The 26,690-nt window shown below is 46.0% G+C and overlaps 2 protein-coding genes across 3 annotated transcripts in view; both read right to left on the bottom strand.

The window, feature by feature from the left end:
- Nucleotides 1-2,916: 2,916 nt before the first annotated feature.
- On the bottom strand, nt 2,917-7,703 carry TLCD5 (TLC domain containing 5; the record flags this gene model as incomplete). Of its 2 annotated transcripts, none has more annotated exons than XM_082659812.1 (3): nt 2,917-3,627; nt 5,389-5,588; nt 7,657-7,703. In XM_082659812.1, the coding sequence occupies 2 exons, from the start codon at nt 5,585-5,587 to the stop codon at nt 3,089-3,091; spliced, it is 738 nt and encodes a 245-aa protein (XP_082515938.1). In that variant the 3' UTR covers nt 2,917-3,088. The 2 variants fall into 2 exon arrangements, with proteins under 2 accessions (XP_082515938.1, XP_082515939.1); XM_082659813.1 differs by lacking the exon at nt 7,657-7,703 and having other exon boundaries at nt 2,917-3,197; nt 3,555-3,627; nt 5,389-5,653.
- A 7,522-nt stretch (nt 7,704-15,225) lies between these two features.
- Nucleotides 15,226-26,690, bottom strand: part of POU2F3 (POU class 2 homeobox 3) — a gene marked incomplete at both ends in the record, with an annotated part of 78,898 nt that continues 67,433 nt past the window's right edge. Inside the window, 5 exons of the mRNA XM_082660915.1 lie at nt 15,226-15,265; nt 16,249-16,384; nt 17,455-17,521; nt 22,978-23,139; nt 24,701-24,837. Coding sequence (XP_082517041.1) covers nt 15,226-15,265; nt 16,249-16,384; nt 17,455-17,521; nt 22,978-23,139; nt 24,701-24,837 — 542 coding nt within the window. The remainder of the gene's footprint in view (nt 15,266-16,248; nt 16,385-17,454; nt 17,522-22,977; nt 23,140-24,700; nt 24,838-26,690) is intronic.

Below are 26,690 nucleotides of genomic sequence, written 5' to 3' on the forward strand. Positions count from 1 at the left end.
TGTTCCAGGCATGGGAAGCAGAGTCCGAGGACAGCCGAAGGGCCTGTCTTTGTGGACCCAACTGGACATCATCATTCTCAAGGCAACTGCTCAAACAGGTGGCAAAATAAGAAAGAAATTAAGTTCTTCCTCCTTCTTTTGGCAAACTGTTTTCTATATGTAGATTGTTGCCTCAAAAAGTAAGCAGTATTAGGAATGGTGGATGATAAGAACAGCTACGAAGTATTTTACCGATAAGTATAAATATGGGTCAACGTTTCTGCAGGCCAAAAGCCTTTTTTTTTTTAAGCTTCTGGCAGAACCAGAACAAAGACATAAAGCCAGACTCTGGGTTGATAAAAAGTTGTTTATTTTTATAAAATTTAGTACAAATCTCATTGAAATATAAATCCTTCTTGAGCAGTGTTAATGACTATTACATAGTAATCTAAATGCAAATGAGTCCAACCACACCACATGTTAATTAGCCCTTCATGTACCTCTCATGTACAGACTCAGCATCTTAACTGCTGAGTCACCTTCATTTCACATTTTTCTCTCAGCGAGTTTCCTTCAGAGTTTCCAGCTACAACAGCAAGAAAAGCTGAAATGAGGGATTCTCCTTCCCTTATCACTAGATAGGTTTCTCGAAATTCAAGAAACCTAAGTACGTTCCCCTAAAAGAGCAAGGTCTGCAATCCCTTCACTTCTGAGGTGGAAGGAGAGAAGAATGGTACCAGATTAAGTCTATTCATTTGTCTGGTGTGGGACAGCTTGCACTGTGCCAAAACTCAAGAGACGGCTTTTTCCTTTTCTTTTTTTTTTTTCTTTTGTGCCAAGCCACTTTTTTTTTTTTTTTTTCCAACTAGGCTTTTGCTAAAATCAGCATTCCCCAGCATCCTACTTGGACCACAATTTTGTTGGAAAGAAGCTAACCAGCATTTCAGGGATACTGATCATAGAAAAAAAGAGATGGAGATGCTACTGTCAGATTATTCTCATGTCCAGCAAATCTCCTTAACCTGAAGACAGTCATTTTAAAAGACCCACGGTTAACATGCCTTTAAAGCCGCTTTTCCCAGAGCAATGATGACCTCATGCAGTTCCAACCACTTGGTCATACCTAGACAATGACGTCCATCTTCAAGACCACTCATTAGGCTAGGATTACCACTGAATGGGCTGATACTTCCTACTCACGTCCAGCCTTGACTTCAACATCCCCATACCCTCGCTCATCAGCTGAGCTACTCGCTCACCACTGGTCTCAACAATGCAATCAAATGAATAAATAAACAACAAACAAATAAAACTTCCCTTTTTTCCCATAAAAGCCCTACATTAAAGACCTGCATTAATAAAACACCACCTAATGTCTCTGTGAAATTCACAACGGGGTATTTCCTTAATTGACAATGGGGTTTAAACTGAAGCAGAGTAAACAAGTGACCTGCCCAAATGATCTGGCAGGTGAGTAGCCAAACTAGTTCAAAGAAACGAAGAATTCTCGACTCCTAAGCCCTTTTTCTACACTTCCGTTCTTGCTTTTCCTAGCTGAGAGACTACTGATTAAGAAATATTTTTTCTTTCCAACACGGGCCTTGCCATGATATATTATCCAGAGAGAGTGGCACCTTTTCCAGAGAAAAAGTAGTAACAGGAGGAACAGGTAATGTATCTGAAATGGAGAAAAACAAGTAGCCTCATCACCCTGAGGCCAGGACATTTGGTCTTTGGTTCTGGTTTGCAGTATGTATAGCAGAGCTGAAACCTGAACTGGCATCTCAAGCCCAGTGGAATCCACATGGTAAATCCCTATGGAATTCAGTCACAGCCTCTCATGCCTAGGAGATTAATGCACAAAAGCCCTGAGAACTGGCAGAGTTTTCCTGGTAGGGCAGAACCCGTACAACAGGGCCCGGTAAATCTGCCCACACCTCATTCATCTCTCATCCAAAGCTCTAGCTCTATGGTTTTTGTGCAGAAAAGAGTTAATATAGTAGGCCTGGAAAGGGCTGTTTGCAAGGTTGGCCCTTGGCTGACATCTGAAGACTTCGATTTCATTGGGAAGGTTCCCACATGAACTGATGAGACTGGCTCACTGGCTCTAAACTGTTTCTACAAACAATGTGGTTCACGGTGAAAACCTCCTTTACTTCTGGGAGTCAGGAAAAGACTGCCTACATGACCAGCCCCCCATTAAAACCTTGGGTACTTAGCCTCTAACAAGCTTCCTTCTAGACATTTCACACATATTGTGAACAAATCGTTGCTAGGGGAATTAAGCACATCCTGCATGGTCCCACTGGGAGAGGGCTCTGGAAGCTTGGGCCTGGTTTCCCCTGTACTCTGCTCCAGGTGCCTTTTCCCTTGGCTGATCTTTTGTTGTATCCTGTTGCTGTAATAAATCAAAGCTCCAAGTACAACTGCGTGCTGAGTCCTGTGAGTCCACTGCACCAAGCCTGAGGGTGATCTTGGGACCCCCAAGTACAGGGAGTCCTTTATGGTATATACCAAGTATATGGTATAGGGAGGCTCAGTAAGTAGCCCCACCCCCACCGTCACGGTTGCACCCACATCCTTCTCTCATCCTTCTGTCCCCCCATTCAATTTCCTCATCCAATGCTCAGAATGCCAAAGGCATGTATCTTCCTGAAAGTTCCTCACTTTATAGTAAATGAGGTGCATTTCTTTAAGCTGCTACACAGAAAGTAGGAAGAAGTATTTGTTGAAGGAGTCACTTCTCAAAGGAATAAGGAAGAAACAGCACTAATGCTTTTTGAGTTCCTTTCTAGGCTGTCTGATCACCAAGCCTCCCAGAGACAAAGGAGCCAGGGTCACCACAACTTAAAAGGAAGGCAGCATGCTCACCTCACAGTTCTGACTTACAACTACTGCTGGTAGTCTCACTTTCTACAACTGCACAGCTGCAGAAGTTAGTGTTTTAATACTGGGATGTGTCCCGCTCCAAGACTGACCAAACGGATGGATAAATTTAGCCCTTTTTAGAAACCTAAGCTCGTCATAAGCAGGATTCTGTAACAGCCATATCTCCAACCTGGTTCCCGTGGCTGACTTAACCCAATCCATTGTCTGGAGCAAGCCTTGGCTAGTGCGTCTTGAGAAGTCCATTGTGTTTTACCTGCCGCTCCTCACTCCGCCTGCTTCTCCAGGTGTGGTACTTCTTGCTGCTTTTCCTCCATGCAAAACGCCAGATGCTAACCATGAAACACCAAGACACAGCATACATCGCAACTCCCCCGACCTTCACAAACCACTTGGGCTTGGGTGAGACCATTTCACAGAAGAGGAGGTGAGCTCCTACGCCAATCCTCACTCCAGTGAACAGAGCTGCAAAGAGGAAATCCACCACGTCTCCAGTGAAACTATGGTAATGGCCTGTTTCACGAAGAAACCAGCGCATCTGTAGCAAGGGATTGGTAATCTCGCTTCCAAAGAGGACTGCATTGACCTCTGTGCCTGACTCTCCAAGCACCAGGGCCATGATGATGCCCAAGATACTCAGTGTGTGGTGAGCCAGCATCAGGGCCCCCTCAGACTGGAAGTAGATGCACCAGCCCAAGTCGAAGATGAAGTAGCCCAAGGTGAAACACAGAACGTGCACTTGGAGAGGTGTATTGGGTGAGCCTGAAATAAACCAAGACAGAAGCAAATTGAGTGGCTGGGAATCGTGCTACCTTACACAGAGATCCTGGGTTGCTCTTTCTCAAACTTTTCTGTATCACTGAAAACAATTGCAGGCATGTGCTTTTTAAAGGGAACCAAAAAATAAAAAACCAAAACACTAAAATCTAAAACTTTGGTCTTTATCAAACCAATGTTACAGGGCCCAGGAAATGCTGTTCTGAAGCACCAGATCTCAATGAGTGATTTAAGCACCAGCAATTATCTCAGCATCCTCTCTGTGTAGCAGCATAAAATCCAGTTATTTTGTTCTTTCAATTAAAATCCTACACAGTCTCTTTCTTGTCTTTTTTTTTAACCAGCTAAAGCTCTGTTTCTAGACTCTTTTAGTTATTCTCTCCCACTAGCAGCAGATGCTAACTATTATATATAGAATGGACAAACAACAAGGTATAGCACAGGGAACTATATTCAATATCCTGTAATAAACCATAATGGAAAAGTTATTCTGTCCCAAATGTCAGATTAATTTCTTAGCTTAATGGGTTAGATTATTGGACATTGGTGGCCCTAACTCGTCTTGAAAGTGGACTCTGGAGAGAACCCCAAAAGTTAGTATGTTCCCATGTCCAAGAACATAGCGTGCAAGGACCTGACATGTTTTGAATCCATTAAGAGCCTTCATATAAAATATAAAGCTTAAGAGTTGCTTCCTATCAGTTTGACAGTTTGGGGGAAATTTCAGAAGCTCAATATGGGAATCTAAAGAAATTATAAAAAGAAAGAATCTAAGGAATTAAAAAAAATCATATTCTAGGGAACTTATGGACTGAACTATGTCCCTCCAAAATTCGTATGTTGAAGCCCTAAACTCCAGTACCTCAAAATGTGAATATATTTGGAAACAGGGCCTTTGAAGAGGTAATTAAGTTAAAATAGGGATGTTAGGGTAGTGTTCTTATAAAACAAGGACATTAGGACTAGGATGTAGATAGGCACAAAGGAAAGACCATGTGAAGACACAGCAAGAAGGCAGCTCTGCACGCAAAGGAGCAAAGCCTCGGAAGAAATCAAACCCGCCAACACCTTGATCTTGAACTTCTAGCCTCCAGAATTGTGAGAAAATCAATCTCTGTTGTTTAAGCTACACAGTCTGTAGTATTTTGTTATAACAGCCCCAGCAAACTAATTCAAGGGGATATAGGTTTTGTATTCTAAGGGAGTAACACTTGTATCAGTACATCTAGCAGCTTAAAAATTAATATAGCTGCCCCCAAATAATGCGGCATTGGTTAAATAAAAGATAGTAAATGCATACAACACAATATTATATAACAACTGAAAAGGATAAGGAAGATCTATATATATAGACATGGAAAGATGATGTCCTTTGAATATACAATCAAGTAAAGATTGCAGGTTACCAAAAAGTATGTTTAATGCAGTCCATTAGTGTCTGTTTGGGGCTGGTGGTAGATGTTGATATTAGCTTTATGATTTATACATTTTGGTCGATTAAATTGTGAAAAGCAATTAAGATTTGTTTTAAAAATAGAGAGTTATGAAAAGCAGAAACAATAGGTGACACATACAAATCAGCATTAACAATGAAGATGAATGGAGACTCCCAAAGCACATTATAATAGTAATTATTCTTCAGTATTCTTCAGTATTATACAAATTCTGTGGAAAAGTCCCATCCTTCTAAGACTACCCCCAAATCATAAATTCCTAAGGGAAAACTCTCTAATGTCTCCCACCTACCTGGGTGGGTAAAAGGCCAAGGGCCATCAATGAAGCCAATATAAGCTGAGAGACCTATCGAGAGGACTCCGTGGGTGAACGTAACCAGCCGGCAGCTCCACTCATAGCTTCGGTGATTATTCAGGCGACAGAAAGAAATGTAGAGCGAGAGCCAGCCCCCCAGGCTGCACAGCGCCTGCAGACACAGAGCTAAGGCCATCCTACGATGAAAAGACCAAAACCAGAAAAACAAAGGATGCACCCTAAGAAAACAGCATTGGGTCATTTTGTGTATACGTCTTCATTTCTACTCTAAGACAGTACAAAAATATTGCCTTCCCGGAAACACTTTTTCCTTATCTACAGAGCCAAGAATCTTCTACTGAAGCGTGGCTGTATTTCTGATTGCGTGTTCCTTAGAGATAACTGGTCAAAACTGTAAACCGAAAAGCAGGAACTGCATTCTGAGTTAGCAGATGGTCTAATATGGTATATGTTGTTATGATGAGTAAATGTCAATAACCTCCCAGTGATGACTGACCTTGGACTACAATACACAAGTAATTTAATATGTGTATTAGATAATGTGTTCATATTTCAAAAATCTCAATAAGAAGCCCTCACGGAAAAACACCTCCACCACTTGTGGTCTCTGCTAGAAGTTATATGACACGTGGCAGTTTAATGTGGTTTTAAGCTGATACTAAACTCAACTGAAGTCTGGGTTTGGATCATGGGTTTATCAGTCAAAATCAAAACTTGAGGTAAACCTAAAGACAGAACTAAACAAAGACCTAAATAGTTTGGAAGGGGAAAAAAAATAAACTCCTAGTTCTATTCAGTTCTGAAATCCAACTCAAAGACTGACCAAGGGGGAAGCAGGAGTTTGAGGTACAAGTGGGGAGTTTTTGTTAAGATATAAAAATATCTTTAAGACAATTATTTAGTTAAAAATGAAACAATGTCAGAAAGCCACTGACTGAAATTTTTACCGGTGATAAATGTTTCAGGACAAGAATGAGTGTAATGGAGTCAATATAGTCAGACAGGACTAAAATCTGAAAATAGCCAAGATGTCCTTATTAATATTCATTAGCTCCTCTATTGAAAGTACAAATAAAAAAGTAAAAAACATTTCAGATATCTGTCTCATCTCAGCAGGAATTTTCTGCATGGCTACACTTATTGCTTAACCCTATTCTGACAAGTGAAATAGTATCTGTGGACCAACACACTTCAATACACAAGCCACTCCCAAGAATGCTATCCAGAGAGGGCTTTATGAAGGTCAAGTGCTGTACAGCTTTCATCTGAAATCAGATTAGAAAACAGCAGTTGTCAGTCATTGACCTGAGTTCCAGTTCTGTCTCTGCCCCTAAATAGCCATAAGAGTGTGAGCACTCACTTTCACCTCCTGAGACTCAGTTTAAAAAAAAAAAAAAGAGAGAGAGAGAGAGAAGAAAGGAAAGAAAAAAGGATTGAAAATAACTCTATGATCCGGCCCAGTTCTGACAAGGAGTTCTGAGATAATTTCGTAAAACATCCAGGCCAATTTTCAGAGCAAGGGCCAGAGGTACAAAGGACCCAGAGTGAAAAGAACTGTCCTCTCTCACTTCCTTTTAAAGGCCAGGGTCACCGGCCAGTAATGCGGATCAGCTCATTTGGATATGCCGATTAGTATTTTTAGAGTCCTCTTCCCTCAATCCTAATTCCCTGGCAGAACAGAGGACACGGTAGCCCATTTACAAACAAATAAAAGAATGGACATTTATAAATGGCAGATACAACTCTGTGACCTTGGGAAAGTCACTCCATCTCCGCGTTTCGGCTTTTCACTTTTGGGTGAAAGAATGACAGGGTATTTAGATGGCCGATGGCCGTTCCAGCTCAGAATTCCAAGGCTCCTGTCCTTGCTCCTCCCGGTCCAGGGCCAGATTCGGGAGGAGGAGCGCTGGGCGGGCCCACCTGGCTCTGGGCCTCGGAGCAGGCGTGGCTGGAGCGAGCAGCAACCTCGGCGCCTGGCAGGCACCGCGAGCGCATCTCCCCCGGACGCGCCTACCTACACTGTGGTCACGCCCGGCTTGGGCACACCTGAGCCGGACCGCTATGCCAGCATCCCACCCGGCGCCCGCGCCGGCGCCCAAAGGCAGAAGGAACCCCCTCCCCTCAGAGGCCAGGCCAGGCCATCTGCCCGCTTCCTTCCCCCGCAGCGGACCGCGCAGGCCGGGCCATCCACGTCCGGAGCCCATCCCGGCCGCGGAAACCGGGCGGTCCCCGCCGCGCAGTTACCTGGCCGAGCGCCCCGGGAAGCCTCGGGAACCCCGGCCCCGGGGCTCAGGGCCCGGATCCCGGGAGCAGGAAGCAGCGGAAAGAGGGAGAGAGGACGAGGCTCTGACGGCTGCAGAGGAGGAGCCGGTGGTCTGGGGGCACCTGCTGGCTGGGAGGACGGAGCGCACAGCCAGAGCTGGACCAGAGACTGTTCAGAAAGCGGGCGGGAGGGTCCTCCTTCTACGCGCAGGCCTGAGGGGGCGGGGCGGTGGTGGTGAGGGGTGATGATGACCTAGTGGTGACGTGAGACCTGCAGGCTGTTGCCCTTGCTTATGTGTTTGTTTGTTGTCTGTTTGGTAGAATAAATATCCATCCCCTCCCCCCACGATGGGACAGCCCATCCCATAACCAGTTGTAGAGCACCTACTAAGTGCTTGCACCCCTGCTAGGCACTGTGTGAGATGAAAGACATAGTCCTGCCTTCACGCTTGAGTCTAAGTTGTGAAACAAGCACACAAATAACTAATTTCCAGGGAAGCGCTCAGGCCTGAAAATTAGAGTTACATATTCCTTCTCATGTCAACCCTGTCACCAACTTGGCAGTAGAGTATAAGGCTTGAGGGTAAACCTGGCTCCGTTACTGACTGTGTATTTTTGGACAAGTTACTTTTCTGTGCCTCCGTTTTCTCATTCATAGAATGGGGATAATAATAATAGCTGTCTCATAAAGTTACTGCAAGCATTCTACACACTTTTCATGTGGAAAGTGCTTACAGCAATGGCTGGTGCATGGAAGTCGTTATATGAATGTTAATTATTGTTGTTGTTACCTCACTTTGGGTTAATCCTCTCTCCTCTCTGGATCTGTTTTAATACCAGGGAAAGTAAGTTTGAAGAGATAACCAAACATAAGTGTGGAGATGCAAATGGGGTAAAAAGAGCATCTGAGTTGGTTGATCAGGACAGGCAAAGGTAGGATGCTGAGAGGCCCAGACATTCTTAAGAAGAGAAGACCTTGAGCAGAATTGTGAGCATTTAGGCCATGTCTGGGAAATAATAAATAGTCTTGTTTGGGTCATTTGTCTTGCCAGCCCTTTAAGAGTAAGGCTCACACTCTTTTCATTTTTGTTTCCCTAGTACCTGGTACAGAGGCAGGCGCAATAAATGTTTGCTGGTTGAATGAATGGGCAATGAGCCTGGAAATGTATATTGGAAGCATACTGAAGCTCCTAAACCTTCATGACCATCTAGACCACTTGGGAAGTGTTTTCAAAATACCCTTTGTTCAGGCCGCACCTTGAAGGTTGTGCTTTAGTAGGCTTGGTGTGACGCCCAGGAATCTGTATCTTTGAAAATCTGCCCATAGATCTTCAGATGATTGGTCACATTTGGGGACCACTGATGTTTAAGGACCTTAAATGACTGATGCCAGCCTAAGATGCCAGGCTGAGGCATCTTATTATGCGGATAATAGGAAACCTATGATGATATTGGGCAAAGGGAATAATTTTACCATGCTCTCCAAGTCCTTGCTACTGAAAGTCTGGTCCAGGGACCAGCAAAATCTACATCACCTGAGAATTTGTTAAAAACACAAAATCTCAGACCCTAACCCCAGATCTACTGAATCAGAATCTGCATTTTAACAAAGTCCCCAATGATCTGTATGAACATTCAGGCAGTGGTTCTCAACCTTGACAGAACAATAGAATCACTTGAGGAGCTGTTTAAAATCCCAATTCCCTGGGCCACATCCCAGACAAAGTAAATCAGAATCTGTGTGAGTGTCAAATTTTTTTTTCAAGTTTCCCAGGTAATTCCATTGTGTAATCAAAGTTGAGAATCACTGCCATATAGAGACTCAATGAAAATCAGTATAAGACTAGTTGGAAAAGACCAGATAAGAGATAGTAATAGCCTGCAGGAAGAAAACAAGGAAAGATCCATTTCACTAAATGAACATATAGTATGCACATCTCAACTTTTTCCCCATTTGTTTTTGTTGCAGTGTTGTTTTTTTCTCCTAGTATCTGAATCTGGAACTACCTTCTTGCTGCCACCATTTCCCAGGAAAGAACAGAGTACATATTAAAGGCTTCAGGAGTCTAAAGACTGAGGGGATAAGGGAAGGTGCTAGTTCTTCCAGTGGAGCCTTTATTGGGCCTTTATCCTGGGGTGACTGGGATTCCAGGTTCAAGCTCCATTACTTGGGATTAAATTTTATTAATTCACATATCTTTGGCCACAACCCTTGTTCCACCAAATCATATGCTTGTCAACTGTGGTGTCCCCCAGGAAAGTTCTGGGCTGTTAGAGAGAGCAGAGGACAGGAAACTCTCCACCAATTTATTTGAATAACAATAATATCATAATAATCAGGATAATAACAGATAACACTTATTAATGTATCAGGCATTGTTCCAAGAACTTTACATATATATATATTATATATATATAATATATATATTCATTCATTTAATTCTCACAACAACTCTACGAGATGGCTACTGTTGTTATCCTCATTTTACAGGTGAGAAACTGAGGCACAGAGCACTTGAGGAACTTGCTCAAGGTGACATGATTAATAGGAGGCAGATTTGGGTATGAACCCAGGCGATATGGCACTGGAGATCACGCTCTTAACCACCAAGATAGTCTGCCTCCACTACAGATGGTACTATATTTTTCTATATTCATAGCTCCTAACATCAGTGAAAGGCACTAGAAGTTGTTTAGAGGTTGAAAGAAAGCATTCAACTTTTAAAAACCTGAATTGCATATTATGTACTAGTCGCAGTGCTAATCATGGGAATACAGAGAAAAAGACAGACTCAGCTACAAGGAGCTCCCCACAGTCTAGCACTAGAAGCAGGCGAGTCAGCAAAACCAGTCCATGAATGTAGCATGGGGATGCAGAGTGCACAGGGAGAAGAGGCACTGAACCGGCAACCTGGGGCCTCAGGACAGGATTCCTAATTTGAGTCTACGACTAAACTCATTCTCTGAGTTGGACCAAAAGCCCTTAGTATTGGGCGCCCACAGCTGGGCCCACCAGTCTTGAGTCAACTAAAGATCGAAGTTTTGCAAGTGCAAAAAGCAGCGGCAACAATTCTTTTTCCCTTCCTTCCTCCTAAACAATGACTGGTTGTTGCCCTTTGATTCTCTTGTGCCTAATTAGATGCTGAAGAAGCTGACCAGGCTTCTGTTAAACTTGACTGGAATGATGAGTTTTACAGAATCTTGTAGACATGAAATGTGAATTGGTACCCACCTTCAGGTTTGACTCTGTTCAGCAACTGTCCAAGGCAATGGACAATGGAAGCTACGGGAGGCTGAGCAGTTAGACTGTAATTCTGTTTATTTCTTTCATGAAAACCATGGTCAAATAGACCCCCGTAAATACAGTCAACTGATCTTTGACAAAGGAGCAAAGGCAACACAATGGGACAAAGGTAGTGTCTTCAACAGATGGAGCTGGAACAACTGGACATCCACACGTGAAAGAATGAACCTTGACTCAGACTTTACACCATCACAAAAGTTAACTCAAAACGGATCACAGACCTAAATGTAAAACACAAAACTATAAAACTCCTAAAGATAACAAAGGAGGAAACATACATGATGCTGGGTGTGGTGATGCCTTTTTAGATACAACACCAAAGACAACCCATGAAAGAAATAATTAGCAAGCTGGACTTCATTAAAATTAAAGACTTCTGTGAAAGACAATATCAAGAGAATGAAAAGTCACAGACAGGGAGAAAATATTTGCAAAAGACAATCTGATAACGGACTGTTACCCAAAATATACAAAGAACTGTTAAAACTCAACAGTAAAAAAAAACAAACAACTTGATTAAAAAATGGGCCAAAAATCTTAATAGACACCTCACAAAGAAGATACACAAATGGTAAATAAGCATGTGAAAAGTTGCTCCACATCATGTCATCAGGGAAATGCAAATTAAAACAAACAATGAGATACCATTATACACCTATTAGAATGACCAAAATCCTGAACACTGACAACAAAGGCTGGTAAGGATGTAGAGCAACAGGAACTCTGGTAATGTTACTGGTGGGAATGCAAAGTGGTACAGCCACTTTGGAAGACAGTTTGGTGGTTTCTTACAAAACTAAATATACTCTTACCACATGATCCGACAATCACGCTCCTTGGTATTTACCCAAAGGAACTGAAAATTTATGTCCACACAAAAATGTGCATGCAGATATTTATAGCAGCTTTATTCATAATTGCCAAAATTTGGAAGTAACCCAGATGTCCTTCAGTAGGTAAATGAATAAATAAACTGTGGTACATCCAGACAAGAGAATATTATTCAGCATTAAAAAGAAGTGAGCTAGCAAGCTCATGAAAAGACATGAAAGAAACTTGAAGGCATATTACTAAATAAGCCAACCTGGAAAGCCTGTATACGATGATTCCAACCATGTGACATTCTGGGAAAGGCAAAACTATGGAGACAGTAAAAAAGATCAGGGCTTCCCTGGTGGCGCAGTGGTTGAGAGTCCGCCTGCCGATGCAGTGGACACAGGTTCGTACCCCGGTCCGGGAAGCTCCCACATGCTGCTGAGCGGCTAGGCCCGTGAGCCATGGCCGCTGCGCCTGCGCATCTGGAGCCTGTGCTCTGCAACGGGAGAGGCCACGGCAGTGAGAGGCCCGCGTACCGCAAAAAAAAAAAAAAAAAAAAAAAGATCCGTGGTTGTAAGGGCGTAGCAAGGAGAGAGATGAATAGGTAGAGCACAGAGGATTGTTAGGGCAGTGAAAATACTCTGTATGATATTATAATGCTAGATCTACATCATTACACTATTGTCCAAAGCTGTAGAATGTACAACACCAAGAGTGAGCTCTAAGGTAAACTATGGACTTTGGGTGATTGTGATGTGTCAGTGTAGGTTCATTCTTGGTAAAAAAAATTTTACTTTCTCGTGAGTGATGTTGATAATGGGGAAGGCTACGAACGTGTTTGGGCAGGAGGTCTATGGGAAATCTCCACAGCTTCCTCTTAATTTTGTTGTAAACCGAACACTGCTCTTAAAAAATAAAGTATTTTTTAAAGGGTCAAATGAGTGAAAACCAGCCTCATGGACAGTGCAGGACATCAGCTTTCAGCACTCACCTGAGCAAGATGTCAAGGTGGCCAAGACTGCTGCAGGAAAGCATCAGCTCCGGCACCCAGGAGTATGCAAGGAACAGTGCATACATACGTGTGTGTGTGTGTGTGTGCACAGATATGCACAGCTGGGCTCATGGGTGGCAGAGTAATTTCTTTACATACTTTAATTATTGCTGCAGGCTCCTCTTGTCTCTTTGACACATACCGAGCCTCTTTCAACTGGATCTTTTCTTGACAAAGTAACCGCTACCAACAGGCTTTCTTCCACTTCATGACATGAAATACGAGTCTTAGTATAAGCCCCATCCAAACATGAAAAGCACTTAACTTATGGTTATTTAGGTATGGATTTCTCCCTTGGATATTAGTATTTGCAACAAATGTTTAATGCCAATTTTAGTTTCTTCCCTTCAGTCATTACATTTTTGAAGGGCCTCCCTTTCCCACCACAGGTCAATGTTTGCCTCAAAAATGGTAACTCTTTAACTTTTTATTAACCCAAGAAAAACCACAGGGATAGCCTCCTTGCCCCTCAACCCTCTCATCAAAAGTCACAGTGCATTCCAAAGCCAAATAGATTTGACTTTTGAATTATCCCTTGTCTCAAATATCTATCACTTTCCATTGCAAATAATGAATAATTGACCTTCAGGACATCCTGAGATATGAACTATTAGCCTCAGTCTTCACCTCTTAAAGTCTACAAATGACTTGACCTTAAACATTTTCCATTCTCCCACTTACAAAATGAGGAAGCCAATCTCTCACCTACTCTGTCCTCAAGGCTGTTCTGTCAAAAAGAGTAGAAACTCTGAACTCTTTGGAGTCCTGTATTAATGTATATCATCTTTAGCATCAGTTCAGGGAGTCACAGACTTAATCCACCAACGTGAAACCCTTTCTCCATCCCGTTTCATTACACGCACTCACATGTCCTGCACAAAAAAAGACCCAGAATAATCTAAACCTCTTCTTGCCAACAGTGGAATACTGTATATCATCACCATACAAATTTATTTAGGAACAGAGAGATTCCTTTGAATCTCATCATTTTCTTGGACATGCCGTCTCTAAAAAAAAAAAAAGTTACCATTTCTGGAATGGCTTCATGTTACATGTTTACACACTGGCCCACAAAGAAGGAGACTCGGGAAAGAATGTTCCTGCAGAAATCAACAAGGATTCCCAGCCCACGTGGGAACTCTTGTGGAAGCTAGCATGGTATTTCACACTTTGGTATTGTTTTTCCTTTCTTTTTCTTTCTTTTTTGTTAAAGAAGATAAAATATTACAGAGATCTTCAAAATTCACACCTGAGTTAAATATTTTCCTGGAAAATTCCACACTAAAGAGAGAAGAACATAATGCAAAAAGAGGAAAGGGCTATACACAGGTATTTACCAGCATAATTGTTGCGTGTGTGCTTTTGTGTTCTTCCTTCTGCACCAGGAGAAGGGAGAGAGGACGAGATAAGGAGAAATACAGGAAAGGAGAGAAAGAACAAGCGTTTCTGAACTCTGGGGCAGACGGAGCAGACAGAAGAACACCTGTGGGCAGAGCATGTGCCCAGGGGGCCGAGTGTGGCTCAGCGTTCTGTAAAGAGGAGGGAATTCGGAGAACGCAATCATGAATGGATGTGGTTCTGGAAAAGGGGCGGGGCTAAAGAGAAAATAGGGTGACGTGAAGACTCAGTCAGAAGGCTTTGCTGAACAGAGAAGACATCAGAGCTTTGGTGGAGACATCAGATTCAAATCTTTTCATAGATTCTAGAATCAGTTCGGAGATTGTGGCTAAGTTCAGAGTCAAAACCTTCTCACCTCTCTGGTGGTTTGGCACCAGGCAAATGGCTGTGCCCAGAATGAGCTGGAGATGAGCTGGAGAATAATGACAAGAGGTCCTTTTTTTTTTTTTTTTTTTTTTTTGCGGTACGCGGGCCTCTCACTGTTGTGGCCTCTCCGGTCGCGAAGCACAGGCTCCGGACGCGCAGGCTCAGCAGCCATGGCTCATGGGCCCAGCCTCTCTGCAGCATGTGGGATCTTCCCGGACCGGGACACGAACCCGTGTCCCCTGCATCAGCAGGCGGACTCTCAACCACTGCGCCACCAGGGAAGCCCAAGAGGTCCTTTCTGAAAGACCACTGTCGCAGTGAAGCCATCTGACATATTTGGAACGAGAGGAGAAGGGCACAGGCAAGGAAGGTAAAAATGGTCAACTCCTAGGCGGGCTGTGCGTTTCAAGAGCGCTAGGGAGCCAGCACATGGTTCGGTCGCAGTTTGGATCTCCAGAGGCCCTTGCTCCTGAACAAGGCAAGAGTTTGGGTTCATTGATAGTGGAGATTCTCTTCTACTGTCCTGAAAGTAATCTGTCCATACAGAGAAGGCGTGACTCCCTTCCTTCCAGTGGGGAATACAGGGCCAGGTGGCATAGGAGTAACTTTTTTGGTCTCAGTGGAGGTAGGTGGGATGATTCCATCGGTACCAAGATCTAGAAGGAAGGAAGAAACAAGTCAGTTGGACAGCTTCTAATGAGGAGGGAAGATGGGAATGAGCAGTGAGTGTTAGCAGGTAGGTATGGGGTGGGGGGTGATGAAAATGTTCTGGAATCAGATCATGGTGACAATTGCACAACCTTGTGAATAAACTAAAAAGCAGTGACTTGTACACTTTAAAATGGTAAATTTTATGGAAAGTGAATTATATCTCAAGACAATTCTTTAAAATGTACATTATATGTTTTTCTCTCTCTCTCTTTTTCTTTTTTGGTGGAGACAGCTGAGGAGCTCCAACCTTTAGGGCTGTGCAACAATTGGCCCATAAGGGGTGGCTGCCTTGCTGAACAGTCTGGGTGTGGACCAGCGGGTTCACTTCTTCCGACAAGCTCAGGTCTTCAACCAATCGCCTAACTTGCAAATCTCTGTTTTGTTCTGAATCGGGGAAGGATCTCTCGAGGCATCCGCTGAGAGCACCTCTTAGAGTAGATTCTTTGCTTCATTAATCAAAGATGGGAGGCTGCTTTTCCCGCTGCATCCCGGGTGGGAGCATGAGGTTACGGGGTAGCACCCTCCTGCTCTCACGGTGTCAGCCACGCTGGAAGCTCAGGCTCGGGGCAGAACACCCCAGAGCGGAGGGGCTGGCCTGGAGGGTAACTCTCCTCAGCCCAGTGAAGGACCTGGCCCTTTCTGACAGAAGGGTTTGGAAATTTCCACCCTCCCAGTGAGGAGGGAAATGTTGGCTTTGTTGACATCAGCTCCTTGCCAGGACTGCTCACTGGCTAAGGCTTCTCTTTTAAATCCCACTCCCTAGGGAGAGAGTCCAGTCTGGCGCTCCACCCTGCCCCCTCCCTGCCCCCCCATTCCCCTTGTCCAGCCCCGTGACAAGCTTTCCTTCCCAAGGTGTTGACCCAGACGCAGCTTCTCACATGTCCCTCGGCCCCGCTGAGGTATCTCTGGGCTCGCCCCTCTGCCTCACCCTGAAGAGTTAAAACTGGTGGAGGAGTTCACAGCCGCTTTGGAGTTATTTTGAGATGCAGTAGGGCTGCTGGCGTGGAGTCCTGGGCCAGGAGACGAAGGCCTGCTGTTGTTCCCAGAGGGGCAGGATGACGTTACTGAGAACAAGGAGAGGCAAAAACAAGGGGGAAACAATGAGGCTGGGTCTGGGGACCTCGTGACATTCAGACACGTATCCTCCCAGGGGGCTCACCCTGTCCCTACCCGCCACCCATCTGCCCAACTCCTACCATGTTAGCATCGACACCCGGCCCCAAAGGGGCCCTCCTCATACACGCTCTCCTCTGCCCGGGCCCTGGAGAGCGGCGTGGCTGGTTCTGCGAGTCCCAGACTAGCCGAACGCAGGAGATACAGATGCCAAAATCATCCTACTCCAGGACACGCCCTGGGCTGGGCATACGCAGCCCCGGACCACGGGGCAGGATGAGCAAAAGAACCAGAAGCCTTGGAAAGGAAGAGAGGAGGAAAGAAAGCAAAGTGCTCGGGGAGGAAAAGAGAAGCCGAGAGCACAGGTAAAGACGGCCAGCCTCTCTGATGTTGCCATCTCCAGATGGATCGTGGTCTTCCAGAAAGAACACAACCAGGAGTGAGGAGTCCTGGGCCATTCACTAAGCAGCTCTGTGGCCTGTGGCAACTTGTTTCACTTCCCTGCATCCCCTTGCATCCCCTTTTCGACCTCTGTAATATGGCAGATTTGGATTAAACTGTATTTGAGTTTCCCAAACAGCATTCCGTGGAGAAGGTGACATATATTTCACCCTACAAACTAAGATGCTTTGAAGGGTCGAAGGCACTGCTATCGATAATTATGTCAGGACAAGGGACTGTCATATGGTCATCCTCTCTAGATCTTTGAAATGCTTTGGAATACTCTTTGAAAAATAGAGTTCTGTAGAAAATTGGTTTGGAAAACCCTGCCTTCCATACAGCTCATTTGTATGGAGAAACTGCGACGATTAAAACAAAAACAAACACTTGTTCAAACGTTGCCTACCCAGCATTTCCCAAACTTACTTGATCACAGAAGCCTTTTCTTCCTAGCACAGAGTTTAACATCTTTTGAAATACGTTTTGGGAATGCTGACTTAAGTAGGTACCTCTCAGTTCTAGTATCCCATTATTTAAAAGAATTCTGGTACTATTCAGAAACCTCATGTTTAGAGCTCACCTGTTCCAGACATGGTGCTGTGGACAGGAGGGACAGAGAGGGGCCCCAGAGACCCAGAGGGAGACACCTGAAAGGCAACAGAAGCTCATAAATGTCCACTTCTGCTTCCTTCTCCCACCTCTCGCACTTCTCCCAGGATGCTGGGCCCCAGACTCTGCAGAGACAGGGCTCAGCTTCCCGGATGATTTCCTAATCCCAAACCTGCACTCTGTGCCTTGTTTCACAGGAAGGTCTCTGGACCACGTACAGCACCCAGCTCTGGCTCTGCCCTGCTCCCGCGTCTCCCTGCTGCTGACACCAGGCCCTGCCCTCCCTGCTGCGTGTCCCCTGGCCAGGTCTCTTGGGCACTGCCAGGCTGAAGCTGCCCTGCTCAAGTGCTCCGGTGATGAGAGGAGCATGCCTCCTGGATCCTGCTGTGGCTGACACTGCTGGATGGCTGCCTGTTTTCCAGTCCCTTCTTCTTCCTTGTTAAAAAAGTATTTATTTATTTTATTTATTATTTATCTATTTCGGCTGCACCGGGTCTTAGTTGCGGACTTCTTAGTTGCGGCACGCATGTGGGATCTAGTTCCCCGACCAGGGATCGAACCCTGGGCCCCCTGCATCAGGAGTGTGGAGTCTTATCCTCTGGAGGACCAGGGAAGTCCCTCTTCTTCTTTCTTAAAAGACCCCTGCACTTGCTCAGGGCAGCAGAGCACCCAGCCCTAACCACCCTGTTTCAGGCTTCCCATCTTGACGCGTGAGTAGACCATCCACTCTCCCGAGGTAACTGGATGAGATGAACTGCGGTCTCTGAAGCCTTTCATCGTGCCCTGGATACCTCATAGCATCATCAGCTCTGAGTTTGGAAGGGACCTAAGATGACTTGGCTTAACCTCCCACACAGTTCAGGAATCCCCTCCCTCAGTATTACTATCCTAGCACAACCTGGAACAAGATATAATAAAAAGAATAGACATTGTGGCCCAACAGATCTGGGGGGGAGCCCTGGCTCCACCACTGTTTGTGTGATTTGGGCAAGTCACTTAACCCCACTGAGATTTGGTTTGCTCATCCGTAAAAGAGCAGTAATACCTCCCTCATATTTTCTTTTAATTAAGATTTAATGAGACAATGTCCGTAAAGCTTCCAACTCAATGCCTGGCAAACAGCGCACGGCTGTTAGCTCCCTTCCTTCCAGCAGGAAGCTGTCAACTGTCGTGTGTTTCCAGCTAGAAACTGTTTATTTCTTCATTTGAGCTGAACCCTGCATACTTTTCCTCCCCCTTATTCTTCTCATGCTGACCTGGGACGCTCAGATCGACCTTTACAAAGGACCTTGCAAGGAAGTTCTGCTCGGGGAGCTGGGATTGGCGATCCTCCCCTCCCCAGTTTGGAACATCCCATCCCGACAGGATGCAGCATGTACTCATTTCCTAATTAATCAGCAATGGTTCTGCTGCTTTCGTTTACCTGCCCTTTTACAAGGAGCGTCCTCAGTCGGCTGGGGCCCACCAAGGGTGGAGACAGGTGTGGAGCAGCGTGGTAAGAGGTAAGAGATGTTATTGATAATCTCCCTCTCTCTTCTCCTCCGCCCCTCCCTGCTGCCACACCCCCAGACATTTGTTGTTGTTTTTAAATAAATAATTATTTAGTCACTGCGACCAGCTTCTTCTGCTTCCTTCCGGAGACGGACTATACATATGCAGGCAGACGTAGATGTGGTTCCTTTAACATTTTGTATATAAATGGAAGCATTCTATGCACACTGGTCTGAATAATTTTGCCTTTTTCTTTTCCTTCCTTCTCTCTCTGTCTCATTCTTTTTTTCCCCCTTAACTGTGTATCTTAGAGATCATTTCACATCAGAAGCAGAAGGAACTATGTCTTAGTCCCACGGACAGTGTCCCAATGAGACCTGAGGAGAAGACAGGATTAGAACATTTTCTCTAGTCTTCCTTCAGGATGCCACAAGTATTAATGTGATTATTTATTTAACATCTTTCTCCCCCACTAGGCTGGGGAATTCATGAGGGCAGGATGATGCCTGCGTGGTCCCCTGCTGTGTCCTCAGTGTCTACTGCAATGCCTGGAACTTTGCGGGTGTTAAGTAAATATGTGTTGAACACACGATGAGAACCCATGACACTCCTTTACGGCACCTCCATGCCTCCCACCACTTTCCTCCACGTTGGTGTCCCAGGCTGGGATTGAACCAAAGTGATAACTGCCTCCCATCTGTTCTAAACAAAGCCCCATCTTTAAAGATTCTGACTCTCTTATGACATGGTTCAGGTTCCTTAACATGGTCTACAACGCCCTACATGATTTAGCCCCCGCCTACCACTCCAGCTTCCTCTTTCACACACTCTCTCTCACTCCTCGGGTTCCATTCCAACCTTCTTTCTTCCTCTCCCCACCCACCCCAGCCTCAGAACCTTTGTACACACTGTTTCCTCTGCATAGAATGTCCTTCCTGACACTATCTCCACCCTTCCATCCTGTCTCCCACTGCAGCTCAGACCTTTTCCCCATTCAAGTCTACTCTTTCTTCTGCTGTCAATTTGAGCATCATTCCTCGAGAAGCCCCTGACATCTGGACTAGGTTAGGTCCCTCAGATACCCACACATCTTATCTGGAGGCTTCATCACAAATTGCATTTGTTTAATGTCTGTTTTCCTCGCTAGACTCTCAGCAGAGATCACCAATAAGTATCCTGTGCACCACCATATCCCAGTGCCAAACAGATGGTGGGTGCTCAGTAAGTATTTAAGACAGGAATGGTGAATGAATATCACATTGTTCCCAACCTAAAACTGTCAACGGTTCTTCATATCTTTGAGAGTAATTTAGCATCCACGACCCACCATGATCTAGCTCTCATCAACCTCTCTATCTTAGTCCTAAACCCTTAGCTCCAGCCAGACCAAAAGGCTTGTGATTCCCCAAATGCATCACGTTGTTTTATAATTCCATGCCTCTCACACACTGTTCCTTCTGCCAGCCATGCTGTTCTTTTTGCTAACTCCTAATCTGTTCTCCAAACAAATCAGGGGGTTAGCCCTCCCACACCCCATTCTGATTTGGGGGTCTTTTATCTGTGTTCCCAAAGCACTCTTGCAGGGCTCTTCGCATCTGCATCACCCCTCCATCTACTTCATTGCAATTTTTTGCATTTTCTGGTTCCTCCTTCTCAGTTTCTTTCCTTGGTGCTCTCCCTTTGCCCATCCCTCAAAAGCTAGTGTTCCCCAGGGTTGAAACCTCAACTCTCCTCTTTGCTTCCTCTGTACAAACTCCACAGGTGAGCTCCTCCTTACCCAGGATTCCAACTACCACCTGTGTGCTTATGACTCCCAGCCCATTTCTCTACCTTAGCCTTTCCTCCTGACCCCCAGACCCATTATTCCAAGTGCCCGGGGCATTCCCACTTGGGTGTCCCACAGGCCTCTCTGTATATCATAATGATGTAAAGAATTGAAATCATCATTTTTTCCTGCTCCTAAGCCAGCTCCTCCCCCCGTGTTTCATTGTTCCATCTACAGCACCAGCTTCTACCCAATCAGCCCAGCCCGAATGCTGAGAGCCATCCCAGAGTATTCTCTTTCCTTTCTCGCTCTCCCTGCCCCACCCAGTTTTCCATTTATTAACCAAGACCTAATAATTCTACCTTCTAATTATCTCCTGAATCTCTCCCATCCCCTTCATTCTTACCAAATGGGTTTGCTTCAGCCCTTATAATGTCACTGCTGGATAACTGCAGTCACATCTAACTGGTCTCTCTGAAACCAGATGTGATGCCTCTCAAACCACCCTTTATAACTACAGTCAAAGTGATCGTTCTAAAAAGCAATCAGATGACACTAATGCCCTCCTTCACGTCCTTCGGCAACTCCCCAGGGCTTCAAGTTCCTTAGCCTCGCTCATAGCCCCTTGTGTCTGGCCCTTGCTGATCTATCCAGCCTCATCTTTCAACATTCCTCCACGTGGAACCACCGGCCATTCCGTGCATGTGCTCTCTTCTCCCTCCTCCATACCACTGTTCTCATACTATCCCCCTGGGGGAATTCTACCCCTCACTTATTTGCCTCTTCACTCCTCCTTGTCTTTTCAGACTCAGCTCAGGTATTAATTATCTCCTTGGGGAAGCCTTCCCTAACCACCACCTCCCAAGGCTTTGTTAGCTGCTACTCCTAAGTTCTCCAAGAGAAATCATCGTGTTGTTTATCATTTGTTTATTTGTCTGTCTCCTCTGCTAGGCAGTGAGGTCCTCTGGGACAGGGAACAAATATTACTTCTTTGTGCATTCCCAGCACTCAGCACAAGGACCAAAACATAGTAGATGGTCTCTAAATGTTTGGTGAAAGAATAAACAATAGTATAGTTTTATGAAGTCGCTATGTCCCACCCAGAATGAGGCTGAATTTCCCCCATCCTTGAGTACTAAAAGACAGAGGACAACACCATTATCCCCAATTCCCTTAACCTTCAACCATCACCATCCCTAGGGTTGAAGAAGAACCTCCCCCCGCACCCTCCAGGCACCATCTCTCTCCTAGTTGGAGAAGACATTGCGTACCCTCCAAACTTCCCATTCTGCCTGAACTTCAACTTATTGCCAGCCCTGACTTCTCCCCTTGAACCCCAGAATCACAGATATAACTGTCTGCATGACCCTTCCTCTTGGATGCCTAGGAGGTAAGTCTAACTTAATAGGACCAGCTCTGAATACTTAGTCTTTTTTCCCCCTCAAACCTGTTCCTCCTGCAGTCTTCATCATCTCCCAAAATGGCAGCACCTTCCAACCAGCTGCTCATCCTGGCCTCATTTCTCACACTCCATATCTGAGTTAACAGCTCATCTTGTTGGCTCATGGTTGAAATACACTCAGAATCCAGCCACGTCTCCTCACCACGATGATCTCCACCCTAGCCCAAGCCTCACCACTCTCAGCCTGATTGTTGTAATTCTCAGGCTGGTATCCTGCCTCTACACAAATTAATCTCCACGTAGCAGCCCATGTCAGTTCTCCAGTGTCTTCTTATTTCACTCAAACTAAAGGCTAAGGTCCTTTCGATGGCCTCTGAGACCACGGTGAATGGCTTCCTGTTACTTCCCTGTTACTTCTCGGACTTCACCTCCCACTTCTCACCTCCTTCCTCACCCTGCCCTGGCGACACTGGCTTCCTTGCTGTTCCTCAAACATGTCAGGTCTTCTCATTTTCTGGTTTCTCCACCTGGAACACTCTATCCCTCAGATATTTCGTTCCCTTTCAATACTTAGATCCCTGCTCAAATGTCACCCTATCAGAGAGGTCTTTTCTTACCCCTCTACTATAAAAGCATCTCCCCGTAATCACTTTTTATCTCCTTATCCTTCTTTATTCTTCTTTATATTATATATATTTTGTATACAGCCTCTCTTTGTTTATACAGTTATTCCTTGCTCCCCATCCCCCGTCTTCTTTAGGACAGGGAGGACTCTTTGCCCTCCAGGCTTCATCTCCCCCAGCGCTTGGCGGGCAGCTTGGCTCCTGGCCACTCACCAGCCGGGAACTGTACGTGGGTGATTTGATGGGTGTGGCCACAGGGCAGTTGATTCGCTTCTCCTTTTGACGGCGGTTGCAGAACCAGACCCTCACCACCTCCTTCTCCATGGACAACTGCTCTGCGATCATGGAGATCTCCTCTGAGCTGGGTTTGGGGTTCTACAGAAACCAAAGGGATAGAGTAGTCAGGAGGAGAAGGGAAGAGGATCGAGAATTGTGCGTGGGGAACAGAGGTTCCGAAGAAGCAGGATAGAACAATAGATGGAGCAAAAGCTTTAGAATCGGACCTACGATGGAATAGTGGCTTGAGCACTTACTCTGTGGCCTTAGGAAACTTTCTGAACCTCTCTGAGCCTCAGTCTTATCATCTATGAAATGAGAGAAATAATGCCTACCGTATAGGATGATTATGAAGATTAAATGAGAAAATGTGTATAAACTGCCAAGCACAGGGCCTGACACAGGGTGGAGGCTCTTCTCTCGCTCCTTCTTCAGAAGTTCTGAAAAGAGGAGCCCACTGATGAGTTAGGTAGGGCAGGCAGAATCCCCAGAACACACGCTCCCTTCTGTTCTTTCCTCAGAATCTGATACCCTTCTCTTGCGTCATCTCTTGCTGCCTACCTCAAAATAGGAAATGATAAAGTTAAAACATGAGGACCCATCAAGACTATAAAGGAGACATGTGTGTATATAAATAAATAAATACACACACACACACACACACACACACACACACACACATTCCAATACATATCCATCACTCCTTTGTTCTGACCCCTCCCACCCCCACCCAGTCTTTGATCTTAGCTCCCTTCTCTCTCTTCTGCACCCTCCCTTACTCTTGCTGCTCTCAGAAACTTAATCAGAAGGAAAAGCCAGGTCTTGTCATCCTGCCAGCAGGATGCAGCCATCAAGTCCTGAGTCATATGTGCTGGAGAGTCTGCTGGAGAGACAGGAGTCCTGGAGGTCTGGGGCCTGCAAGGTGGAACTAGGCCACAGGCGAGCCCTGTAGGGACCGTGTGGTGTGGATGGAAGCTCTGGAGGCTGGTACCTAAGGGGTCCTGATTAGAGGCTGTTTAGACCACACCTGTTTATCCCTCTTCTCTTCCCCAGCTCCCCTGGGGCACATAACTGGTATTATCAGTGTCCACATATTGGCTCAAGAATATACTTTTGCTGCAAGTTTAAAAAGGTGTCTACGTAATATGACTACAAATATTGAAATATACGTAGAAGAGAGAAATAGAAGGACGTGCATTTAGATGGCATTGGGTGGTGGATTTTTTTCCTGCCTCCCTGCATTTTCCAAATTGTTTACAACGAGCATTTATTATATATGTAATTTGAAAAATACAGAACAATGCAAAGAAAATAAAGAATTTATGTACAATGCCCTGGCTTTGCTCCCTTTATCTCAACTGGATACAGAGATACACTCTCCTCTGGGATTCTATACCCCTGTCTTTAAATCTCCCGGCTCGAGGGACAATGGGCACCAAACAGAGGTCAGGGCGAGAAGGGTCAGTGGGGGAGGAAGTTTCTGGAACCCAGCCTCTCATTCAAACACCGGGGCACCCGGAAAGGGAGCGTGTCTCTGTGTCCCGACCCTTTCCCAAGGCAGGTGTATGGGGGCTCAGGGGTGGCGCCGGGGGGCTTGTGTGCGTCTGCTCAACCTCTGTGCAAGTCGGCCCACCCGTCGCCACCCAAAGGGCCCGCTCACATCTTGAAATCTCTTCTCCAGAGTCAGGCGGATGCTGGTTTCGATGCTGGTCCGCTTCTTCCTCTTCTTCCCGAATACTTCACTGAGGGTGGGGTAAGAGCTGGGGGTGCTCACGGAGGGGTCTGATGGAGAGGATTCTGTGGGGAGGGGAGAGCAGAGGAGGCTCAGGGAAGGGAAAGCAGCTGGTTCAGGCTCTGGCTCGATGGACTTGGGGTCCAATGACCCTTCCTGGCAGGTTCTGCAGCCCCCTCCCCGATACAGGGGAACCAGACAGACCAAGAATCCTGCTTCCCCTCGTTGCTCTGGGCAAAAGGTCCTCTATGCCTCTCACTGCCGTGCCTCCAGCGTTTGCGGTCATGGTTCGGGGACATCCAGACATCCGCGGCACGTGTGGGTGTGAGTGGGGGCAGGCAGAGCTCCTACGAGTGACGCCCATGAGCCTGTCTTTTATAAGTAGGCCTGGATGTGAATCCCGAGGAAAATGAGGACTGGTGTTTTGAGCTAAAGGCAGTGGCACTTGGTGGCGGAATGTTGGTGTGGAAGCCACTTCCTTTTCAGTGTGAGTGTTGGGGTTGAGGCTGTATGAGGGGTCGGCGGGGATGTCCCTTAGGAAGGATTCAGGCGCAGCCAGGGAATCGCACAAGAAATGATCCGCAAGATCTCTTCCCGAAGATGAGACCTTCTGATCACCTCTTCCACTTCGGCGCTCCAGTGAAACCGCCGAAGGATCAGCCTTCCACGGGTGGGGGTGGGGCGGGGTGGGCTGGGGAGCTTCCTCACCCCCTCCCTTGTTTCCACGTGGAGCAACTTCCGAGAGGGTCACACCCTTGGCTGCCCATACCCCGCCTTCCTCTCTCTCCATAGTAACCACTGACCCACATTAACTACAGACGAGAGCCCAGCCCTGACACTGGCTCTGCTCCTAGACCAGTGGTTCTCAACCTGGGGCGAGATTCCGTACCACCCTCACTCCCCCAGGGGACATTCGGCAGTATCTGGAGACATTTTTACACCTGTCAACAGGGGGCAGGTGCTCCTGGCATCTAGTGTGTAGAGACCAGGGATGCCGCTGAATAGCCTACAGTTCATAGGACCGCCTCCGCCACAGATCAATATCTGGCCCAAGCTGTTGCTAGTGCCTTGGTTGAGAAACCCTGTCCCATGCTATGCCACGACACCAAATTCTTCCATTATTATTGCAAAGGTTTTGCCCTTGGCCTACAACCCGGACCTCCTGGCCCCCCACGCCTGACTGAATCCTCCTGCAAGCCCCACTCCTGCTGTAAGCCTTTCCCAACCAGTCTAGCTTGGAGTAACTCCCTTCCCTCTGAAAACCTACTCAAGAATTCGCCAGGTGAAGATCTTGCGTTGTGCCTACTGCCTCCTCCTCCCAGCCATGAGACCCTAGAGAACCTACTTCCCTAACCCCCTGACCTAGACCTAGTCCAGACAGCATTCTGGGTAAGTGCGTTTGCTCTGCAGACCCGACCTTTGTCTCTGGCGAGCTGTCCTATGGTCTAGGCTGGGTGTGTCTGGGGTAGGGAATAAAATGGGGCAAGTCTTCATGGCCACAGACCTAAAGCTATGTCTTCCATGCGCTTTATCAGTAGTGAAGCTGACATTTTCATCTCTACTTGGCTGTCTCCTGTGTCTTATTTCTCAATTGGTTCCAGACTCAGGAGGAGAGGAAAGGGTGCTATGTATTGACTGCCAAAAGCCCCAACACAGAGGACTTCCCCGGTGGTCCAGTGGGTAAGACTCCACGCTCCCAGTGCACGGGGCCCGGGTTCCATCCCTGGTCGGGGAACTAGATCCCGCATGCATGCCGCGACTAAAAGTCTGCGTGCTGCAAGTAAGAAGCTCGCATGCCGCAACTAAGGGTCCATGTTGCAACTAAAAAAATATATCCCGCATGCTGCAACTAAGACCCAGCGCAGCCAAAAATAAATGAATAATAATTTTAAAATGTTGTTTAAAAAAGAAAGAAAGA

The sequence above is a fragment of the Grampus griseus genome (genome assembly GCF_964374135.1).
Source record: "Grampus griseus genome assembly, chromosome: 8".
Classification (NCBI taxonomy): domain Eukaryota; kingdom Metazoa; phylum Chordata; class Mammalia; order Artiodactyla; family Delphinidae; genus Grampus; species Grampus griseus.